At 54.2% G+C, this 10047-nt stretch overlaps 1 protein-coding gene across 1 annotated transcript; it reads right to left on the reverse strand.

Annotated features, from left to right (window-relative positions):
* Positions 1 to 242: 242 nt before the first annotated feature.
* On the reverse strand, positions 243 to 8586 carry Ube2q1 (ubiquitin conjugating enzyme E2 Q1). Its single transcript, XM_076862049.1, has 13 exons — positions 8139 to 8586; positions 5795 to 5899; positions 5368 to 5472; positions 4687 to 4737; positions 3127 to 3267; positions 2852 to 2936; positions 2505 to 2565; positions 2195 to 2285; positions 2031 to 2089; positions 1882 to 1930; positions 1550 to 1645; positions 1128 to 1194; positions 243 to 729 (listed from the first exon to the last, which is right to left on the reverse strand). The coding sequence occupies exons 1-13, from the start codon at positions 8463 to 8465 to the stop codon at positions 698 to 700; spliced, it is 1269 nt and encodes a 422-aa protein (XP_076718164.1). The 5' UTR covers positions 8466 to 8586; the 3' UTR covers positions 243 to 697.
* Positions 8587 to 10047: the final 1461 nt, after the last annotated feature.

Raw genomic sequence — 10047 nt, forward strand, 5'->3', positions numbered from 1 at the left:
CTGTTTCTTAGAAATCTGAAAAGTCTCTGAAACGAATCAGGTTCATCATGCCAGCCTGCTACACTGTAAGTCAGCAGAGGCCTTCGGGAAACCTAGGGGTGGGCCAGGTGGGGCTTCAGCACAGCCTCATGGCTACCAAAGCACAGTGGACCTGGCACCCCTCCCCCACCTCCCAAGCAGTTAGGGGATGGGGGTGGGGTGGGATGTGGGAACAAAAATAAAGATGAGTCAAGACCAGCATCTTCAAATTAACAAACTGTAATTGTTTTCCCAAAGATACATTTTTTTTCATACACATCCATCATACACTGTAACCAAAAAAAGCAGTGTACATGAAATAAGAGAAAATAAATTAAAAATCCATAGCATAGGTAAGGAGGCTCTAGTCTGGAGCACAGCTGAGTTTCCAGCAATGTAAGGAGGCTCGAGAGTTTCTTTATAAGAATGCCTGCTAGCAAGGGTTCCAGCAAGGTGGTTGTTGGTCTGTAGTCAGTCTTGAGTACTTGAAACAGTTCTGTTTGTTTTTTTGTTTTTTTCCTTAGCGTTTAGAATAGCCATCATTGTCCTGCAATAGGCAGAGCTATCACGTCCAGGAAAAATGAGGGAGGGAACCACAGAGGCAGCGTGAGATCCAAATACAGCATTCAAAGGTATTGGTCCAGTGGTGCCTGGGGGAGGAGGAGGGGTGACTCCAGGGTTAGCCATCTTCCTTTGGGGGTGTGTACCAGCCTGCAAAGAAACACACCAGGTCAGCGAGGCCCAGGCCCGGAGCGCCCTCCCTATCCCAGTCACCGTGGACATCTGCAGCGTCTCCAGGCAAGAAGGTCCTAGGGAGGCTGCCAGGTGCGAGAACAGAGGTGCAGGGAAGCGGAGGCTGCCTACCTGGAGGTTGTAAGGAAAGGGAGAGTGAAGAGCCCAACCTGAGTGGTGAAGAGTCTTTCAAAGGGTGGTCAGGAAGAGGGCAGCACCAAGACTGCCCACGACACCACCTCCAGGCCTTCTCTGGAGAGCGGGCAGGTGTGGGTGAGTGGGTGAAAGGCTCAGAAACCCAGAGGGACCTTGCTACGGGCCGAGTGAGAACCTGGGGTTGCCCAGCATCAGAGCTCCGGTTCCGGCTCTGGCCTCACCGTTTTTTTCGTGGATCTGCACCAAGGACTTGTAGGACTGCTGTGCTCTCGTCAGACTGTACTGAGACTGGGGAGAGAAGCCACCCGATCAGGCCACGCCAGCAGTGGCTCACTGCCCCTCCCCTTCCACAGGCGGCCACCCGAGGCCCAAGAAGCCCGGCTGCCAGCGCGGTACCCTGGTAGCATGCTAAGGACCTCTGTCTGAGAGGTCCCTTGGGGACACAATCCCACAGCCTTCCCTTTCCTGACCTGAGCCCCCAAACCCTGAGGACACCCCTCAGCTAAGGCCCTGCTCTGTTCCCATTGTGGCCACCCCAGGCCCTCTCCTCCAACATGGCAGCCCAGGGACTGTGTCCCCTTTGCCCTCAGCCTTGGCCACGATGCACTCGGCCCCAGCCAGCCTGCCAGCCCAGGCCCCTTACTTTGTTGGCTCCAAACTGCACTCGCGCTTTCCCCTTCACCAGTGTGGCACTGATCTGCATGATCACTGACTCTATGGAGTAGGCACTGCTCCAGCCCTGGGGACAGGAGGGACAAAGCGAGCGAGTCAGGACAGGGCTCCTGGAGATACCTTCCACTTCTTCTCCAGGCAGTAGTGCCTCTCTACGGAAGTGCCCGTGCCCTTCCCTCCCAGGACAGCCACTACCGGGCAGGGTAACAGGGCCACAGACGCCTGTGCCCAGGCCGGGATGGGGAGGAAGCTCAGCTGTCGGGCCCCACCCAGGCTCTTGGGCCAACAGTGAAAGGGCCTCACCTGCTTGGTGAGAAGTTCCATGCAGATGGCACCTCCGCCCAGAACATACCTGCATGAGAAAGGTCGGTCAGTCAGGCCTGGCAAGAGCTTCCAGTCCCTGCTTCACCCTCTGCCTCGGGAGCTGCCCTCTCCCTGACCCAGCCACTCACCCTCCAGAGAGGACTGGAGACACAACCCTGACGAACGGTGGGTCAAAGGGAAAGTTATCCTGAGAAAGACAGAGGCAGTGTTCAGGGAAGGAGACCGGCATCCTCACAAGACTTAGGCAGACAGGGAACTCAGGCCAGGGAGGGAGAGCTGGGGGAAGGCTTACCTTAAAGGAAAAATTAAGTAGGATGAAATCAGCTCCTTCCTTCTCTTTGAGGATTTGGAGATCATTGTGCAAAGCGCTGTCCTGGTCAACTCTGCGAAACAAGTCTGGGCTCAAACCCTTGTCCCAGTGCAGAGCCTCACAAGGGCTCCCCACCAACCCCCTCCTCTCCTGCTCCCCGGCCGGCCCCAGATACACATACCACTGCCCACACCCACTTCTGGGGACCCTGCAACCAACATGCTGGTGGGACTGCCCAGACATCACCAGGTGTTCCACCCACCCCGCTCCCGACTCCCCAGTCCCCACTCACTTGAGGAGTTTGACATTCCAATCGTATAGACTGTCATTCACGAGTTCAACTGCATAGTTTCCTAGAAAAGGGGAAGGGAAGTGTCAGTAGGACAGTACAGGTGGGGAGGGGTCCCTCAGATTGCTCCCTCTCACAAACCGAGGGAAAAAGACCAAAGGTCCAGGTCTGCTCTAGATGAATGCACACCCAAGCCAAGCCACTGGTTTTGAGGCGCTCCGTTCCTGACCGCAAGTTTGTCAATACTATGTACCCCAGAACCTTGGGGCTTTCTGCACCATATCATATCATATCCCATATCCACCCTGAGGAGAAACTCCCGTGCAAGCCCCTCTCTGGAGCAAACTCACCGCCTTTGAAACTCTGTGATCGGTATATATCCCTGAGCTCCTTCATCAGCCGGTCAGTGGCCTGCACCGAGCCAGACACTGCACCCTGTGAGGGAGAAACAACAGGATATTCTCTGGTCCCACAGTCTGGAAACACACGTTACACCTCCACTGCTTGCCCAGGGCTTGGAGGACGATTAGATGCGAGCAGCTCCCTGTGCTGTGAGCTGCGGCCTACCACTCCCCAGGTAGTGCCCACCTCCCTCGTGCCCCGCCGCTCCCTACAAGGCACGTACATTTAAGTAATCTTGCCTCTGGTTCTTTTTGATCTTCTCTAGGATGGCCAGGTTTTCTTTTCCGATGCCATCGTCTTCGGATTTCTTGCCCTCAGCTGGCTCTTCCTCTTTCATTTCATAGTGATCTAGGTCTTCCGTGTCCTGGGCAGAGTGGGAGGGAGGGGAACAGAGGGGAAAGGGAGAAGGCTGTGAATGAGGACTGTCACCTTCCCAGTCCCACCACTCAACACCCCCCTCGCTTCCGGAACAGTTCCCAGCCCTACCCCTCCACCCTGTGAAGGACAGAAAATTTTTTCTCTTCTCCAGTTCTACAGCCACAGAGCTAAGGTAAGGACCTACGAAGACTTGACTTTTGCTCCCCAGGACAACCCTGCTTGACCTGCCCCAAAACTTCCCCCTGAAGGCAGAATCTCGTTCCCAATTCCTAGCAGAATGACTTTGGCCCGACACTGTCACTGAAAGTTCATGATTCATCAGGTGAACTGATGTACCCAGGAGTCCTTAGGGCCTCAGGTCCAGAGGAGAATCTGGGATTTTTTCTCCTCCTCTCCCTATAAATGTAGGGCTTGAGTCAGGTTTGCAGAGGCACCTACTAACAAGATGGAAATGAGAAAGGGGGTCCGGAGAGGAAGGCGGCTGAAGTCAAGAACAGAATCAGCTCTTTATTCAACCTATTCTAAGTGAACAAGTAGTTCACTATTCACAGGGGGAGGAGGCCAGGAGTTAGCCTTTCAGTCAGGTGTTCAGGGTGTGGTACACAGGGCTGTCCACCGTCTGGGAAGAGTAAATTTCATGTGTCACTAGCTATCTGTCAGTCTTAAGACCCTTACAACTCACAGAACTTGGGACATTAAGCCAATGCTCTGAAACAAAGTGATCAGTGTCTTACCTGGCAGAACATACTGACCTCCTGATTATTACAGTACCAGCTAACATCTACTTAATGCTTATTTCACACCAGATCATTTCATCCTCACAACCATTATTGAACGTTATTCAATCGCTGTCTCCATTTTACAAATGAGGAGGCTTAAGTCTAGTAAGATATTAATTCTCATGCCCAAAGTCATAGAACTCTTGGCAGAGCTAAGCATTAGATCAAGTTCTATCTGGATCTGAAACTCAAATTCTTAACCATTATGCTGTATTCTGCAAAAGCATCCATGTTTTTAAAGAATATATTAGGTAAGTTACTTAGTACTTACCATATACTTTATATGCAATATTTTACTTAATCTTAAGACAATCATATGCAGTATGTTTTATAATCCCATCTAGCTTGGTGAGATTAGGTGTACCTCCCTAGTTAGGACAGCCAGGATGCAGCTCAGTCTGTCAGCCTCCAACGCCATCTGAAATTAACTTGAGTATTTATCTGCACCTGATTGCCTTCTGAGGGGGGATACGGTGCCTGTTTCCTCTACTACACTGGTCATTCCCCCTGGTCAGTACATTGTTTCTCTCTCCCTAGTTCTAGACTGGAGCTCTGTTTATGGTGGATGATGAGTGCTGCTGACAGCAACAGCTTCCTGCCAACACCACCTCAGGTTGCAAGCCTACCTCAGGCATCTCCTCGTCTTCATCTTCTGAAGATACTTCTTCCTGTGTGCACTGCAGTGGGGAGGGGAGGGAGATGAGATCAGAGCCCCAGTGACTGTGGAGTGCAGCCTCTGACCTACTCCCCTAAGCCTCCCGGTCTGGAAGCTATACACTCGCCCCGTCTCTCCAACAGCCAGAGTCAGTGGAAGCAAGAGCCGGGATGACTTCCCTATCAGCCCATCATTTTCCTCCTACCATATGCCAAGGAATAAAAAAAAGAAAAATGGCTCTTCTTGTCACCCACCTTGCAAACCCCACTTAATTTTCCTAAGAACCCTGCTTTTATTTGATCTTTTCTAGACTGATACTGCATTCTTGGCTTGAAAGAAAGGGCCTGGGTCCCCAGTGGCCACCAACTGCTACTTCTAAGGTAATGGTAAAATTCCCACTCCTTCTCAACCTCAGGGATGGCAACAGATGCCAGAGAGGGGGGTTCGATAGGAGAGATGAAGCTACTAGTGTTCCACTCAGCTAGATTCCCATCTAGAGAAAAAAAGAGGCTGAAAGTCACATGTGTGTGTATTTGGGGGTGGGTGGGGATGGGGAGAGGCTACTGCAGATCCGTCTCAGTTAACATGGACTTATTGAGTGCTCTCTGTGGCACAACTCTGTACAACAGCCTAAAGCCCTTTAGCTGCTCACCTGCTCTGCTGGCAAGGGCTGATCCAGCATCTCCACATCAGGATGCTGAGGGAGGTTGTAAAGTTTACACAGGTCGGAGATGATCCTCTTCAGATGCTGCAAGAGCTGGGTTGGGGACCACAGAGATATCAAACACTTCTTTCCCACTCTAATATGGACAGCTACACTGATAAACTTGTAGCTCACATCCCAAACCGGCACCTAGCTCTCTAAACCCGATGGACCACAGGCTGTGGGAATGGCTCCTGGTCCACCAATCCTGCAGAGGATGGCCTCTACTGGGATTCACCTCTGGCTTCAGACAACTCCCCTAGCAAGTCTGCCCCACCATGTTCGGCCACTTTTCATATACAGCGCCCTTTCGCCGGGGACTTTATGACACAGGCTTCACAGACATATGTGTGCTCCTACCCCATGGCCCCCTCACCAGAGTATTCCCTTTCTTTATGTCCACCAGCCTCTCCAAGACAGCAGCCAAGTTAGGGTCATCAGATTCCACCGACCAGATGGGGGGCACAGCAGGGTATGACTCCTAAGGGGAAAGAGTAGGAAGAGCAGTCACAATGGGCAACCCTGGGAGGTGCCAGACTTTGCCTGCACTCTGACCCCCAAGATTTCTGGTCCCTTTGCTTGCCCACCTCAAGCACTATACAGTAATAAAAGCCAGCTCAGCAGATCAGTATCTAACCAAGCAGCTTCCCAACAAAGCCAAGACTGGGAGAAAAACAGTCCCTCAGAAGACTTTTCAAAGAAGCAACCTGGAACTTTTTCTTTCCACCACAGCAAAAACCAGGGAAAACAGGACAGCCATACTGCTAACAGTGAGGGACTCCTGATCTTCTGTCCTGCCTCTCCAAGTTCCAGACTTGGAGTTCTCCCACACCCAAGTCAGAGTCCTCCCAAATCCTTCTGCTTTCCAAACTCCAGCAAAGGGAGGAGGGATCAACCTCATCACAATCACACTGCTGTGAAAAACGCAAAGACCACAGCTCACCAGGGAGGGAGGGACAAAAATAAAACTACATATTCAGAAGCTGAAAGAATATCGGCAAGAATCTCCCCACCCCATTCCCAAGAGAACCCCTCAAAGACCAGTTCTCCCCACCTCTCCCTTGGGAAACTGCCACCTTCTCTGTCCAGGCGTGGGCTGTGGGACTCCACATGGCAGGCTGGGAGAAAGAGGCCTACGCTGCTGACATTCCCAGCATTCCTGAGCCACGTTGCCAAACGCCTGACCAGACTCCCCTCTACCCAAACCAAAAGGGCTAGTTCAGGCCAAGTCTCCTTTATAGGGGCCACAGGGAGTCTAGTTGAGGAACCCCTAAATTAACTCCCAACCAAGGACAAAGATAGGAGATGGCCTCTAGCGAGTAAAAGGGTAGGTAGATGGGGCCAAACCTACCCGTTAAGGAACCAGAAGCTTAACTTCACAACAAAATTAAACCTGGAGGCTTCCACATGCCCAGGAAACCTTACCCACTCCTAGGAGCTTAGCTCTGCCACAGCTCCAACCCTCAGTGCTGGAGGGGAAAATATACACCAAAGACACTCAAGTCTTCACCTGACTAAGCCACTTCTGGTCTTTCAATGGTAACTTTTGGGGGGAGGATGGGAAAAGAGAGAAATAGGACACATGAGTTTTGGTGGGGCACCATCCAACCCAAGCTGAGGCTTACCTCACCAAACCTTGACCTGGTTTGACTGAGGAAAAGGAAAGAAAACACCGTGTCAACTGGATTCAGGCCCCCAAGCACACAGAATTAGCAAGTCCCCAGGCTACTCCTATTCACAGACTGCCTGCCTGGATACAGGACTGTCCACCAGCTCCCCAGCTACTGCTTCAGCAGGGGGAAGACCACAACAGGGAATTCCAACCAGTGGAAGTGTTACCCCAGGTGGGACCACACATTACAAGTTATCAGATAGCTAATCTCCTCAAGGAATGTTTGAGGGCAGAATAAGGCAGGACACATGCAAGGCGTCTCCCAGCCTAGAATACTTAGAATGAAACAATGCCCACTGGGGAGAATAGAACAGTGTGCTCAGAATAAATGGGGTACCTTATGCACATCACAATGCCGTCACTACCAAGAAAGGAACCGACCTAAGGCAAATGGACATATCCACAGGGAACAGGGAGAGTGGAAGATCTGCTACCAGCTGAGGCAAAAGGGGAGTGTTAGAGATTACACCAAAATAAATGGGTATTCAAAGGAGTAAAGGAAGGGGAATCAATGTACTGCAAACTATCACTTGGTGAAATTCAGAGAGCAAAGAGGGTCTGCAAGAGGGATGCCTGGACAGGGATCCCACAGGTGGCAAACATCCTGAGTCAAAGGAACTACTGAGAGGGGTCATCACTGACATGTGCAGAGTTCCAAGCGAGGTCTTTCCAGCTGGGGTCAGTGCAGAGGCCTGGAACCTAGTAATCAGAATGGGGAGGGGGGGAAGGGGCATTCCCAGGTGAAAGGTAAAGTTGTAGAGGAGTAGCCAAAAAGAGCCCAAATCTTGAACCTTGGGATGTGGGTGGGTTCGTGGAAGGGGGGAGTCCAGGCGCCATATGTCGAGGTGTCCCTTGCTATCAGGGATCATTAGTAGAGGTCTGAGTGCCTAGAAGAACCTCAAGCTGCAGAAACAAGTGTAAACTAGAGAGAACAGAGACTCGAGAAGGGGCTTCGGCCTCCCAGGTCCTTCGAGAGCAAAAAGCTGTGTGGGGTGATCCTGAGTCCTGACCAGGGGCCCCCGAGAGGCGCACGCGAGAGGGTCCTCACCGTGATGTTGCAGTGGATGCGGACGGGATCCCCGGGCACCGACCCCCGTGGGGGTAGATGCGGTCCGGGCGCGGCCCCCGCCCCGGCCCCTCCGGCCCCAGCCAGCAGGAACTCGCAGCTCAGCTCGTCCAGGCAGGCGCTGGCAATGCGGAAGCGTTCGTGGCCGCGGTGGAAGATGGACTCTAGCAGCTTCAGCTCCCGCCTCAGGCAGGGCCCCGGCCCCGGGCCCCCCCCTGGGCCGCCCCCGGCCCCCGGCGCCGCCCCCTGGCCCCCCAGCTGCTGCCCCGGCCCCGGCTGCTGCTGCCCCTGCGGCTGCGGCTGCTGCATCCTCCGCTCCGCTCCGCTCCGGGGCCGGCGGGCCGGGAGCCTCCGGCCTCCGCTCCGGGCTCCGCCGCCGCCGCCGCCGCGGTCCGCACTTCCTGATCCCCCCTTCGCCAAGATGGCGCCGCCGCCACCTCCGGGACAGGGCCCCCCCCTCCGCTCGCTGGCCCCCCCGGCCGCCGGAAGCCGCGCGCCCCTCCTCCTCCTCTTCCTCGGCGGCCCCGCCTCTGCCCCCCTCACGTGACCTCCCCGCTCTGGCCCTCCGCACGTGATCTCTCCGTCTTTCCCGCCCCCTTATTCTCTCCTGTCACCCTCCACATGTGACCCTGGGCTGCGGGCTCGCCTCTTTGAGCGCCGCGGTGCGTGTTTACGTACGTCGTGCGTGCATGCGCGCGACGGCCCTGCGCCGGCGCTCCCTTCTCACGTGACCCGGCGCCGCGTGCTCCCAGGGGCTCCCCGCGCGGGACCCTGTTTCCTGCTCGGGGTCCTGTTTCCCCGCCCCCGAGCGGCGGCGAGCCTGCGGGCGCTCCGTGGGCAGAGAAGAAAGGAGCGCGGTCACCGCCGAACGGCGCTGGGCTGCCCCGCGCTGGCCCTCCGCCGGCGTCCCTAACTTCTGGCCCCGGGGGGCGGGCGTGCTGTGTGCACACTCACTGGGGGCGTGGGGTCGGGAAGGAGCTGGGGACGGCGCGCAGGGGGCTCGGATTCCCGTCCGGCCCCTGCCCGTGACCCGTTGGGTGACCTTGGGTTAACCACGGTCCTGCTGAGCTTGCTTCCCCGTCCACACAGAAACTCCGAAGAGGATTGACGCTGCTTTGGCTTCTTACTGTCAAGGATTCAGGGCGAGGAGCCCTGAAGTGGGAAGCGATAGGCTCCTGGTGGGTTGTGTTTGAGGGGTAGGCAGCAGCTGACCTTTGGCGCTTTTCAGATCCCTAAATGTGGACGAGGTTGGGAGAGGGACTGCATGGGTTTCCTCCACAGAATTATTGAGGGAGTGCATGGCTGGTCCAAACCCTTAGCCTGTAAGTAGAACGGAAAGAGGCAGACCCATCCCCAGCCCTAAGCCTAAATAGCTCACACCTTGTCGCAGTCAATGGTCCTGGCAGCTGGCCGGGAATAAGTGGCAGTGCCTCCAGGTTCTCGCTAGGTGGCACTGTCACAAAGGACAAAGCTGGCTGAGGTTCCAGAAATGAAGAGACTGTAGTTCTGCCAAGGGCAGGTGTCAGCTTGTGGTAGGGCCTGGTGAATTCTGTTGGGCCAACTCAGCGCTTGCGCCACTGAGCGTATCACCACCTTTCTTTTTCATTTTGGGCTAAAATGCTCTTTTTAGAAGCTAATGGTGTAACTTGGTGATCTGTAGTGGTCTGTTACTCATTTAATAGCGTTTGCAGAAAACCTTCATCGGCCAAGTTCATCTTTGGATATTTAGAAATTGTGTGGCCTTCCTGGGGGTGGAGTATTTATCTTGTTTGAGAATCCTGAACATTTAGCTGCATATCACTTTCATGTCTGGGTACCAGCAGGTAGCATAAGAATCTGTGATAAAATTTCCCATTTATTGAGCACTCCCTGAACCAGGGTATTTTGTAAA

Source organism: Callospermophilus lateralis, chromosome 7 (assembly GCF_048772815.1).
Source record: "Callospermophilus lateralis isolate mCalLat2 chromosome 7, mCalLat2.hap1, whole genome shotgun sequence".
Taxonomy (NCBI): domain Eukaryota; kingdom Metazoa; phylum Chordata; class Mammalia; order Rodentia; family Sciuridae; genus Callospermophilus; species Callospermophilus lateralis.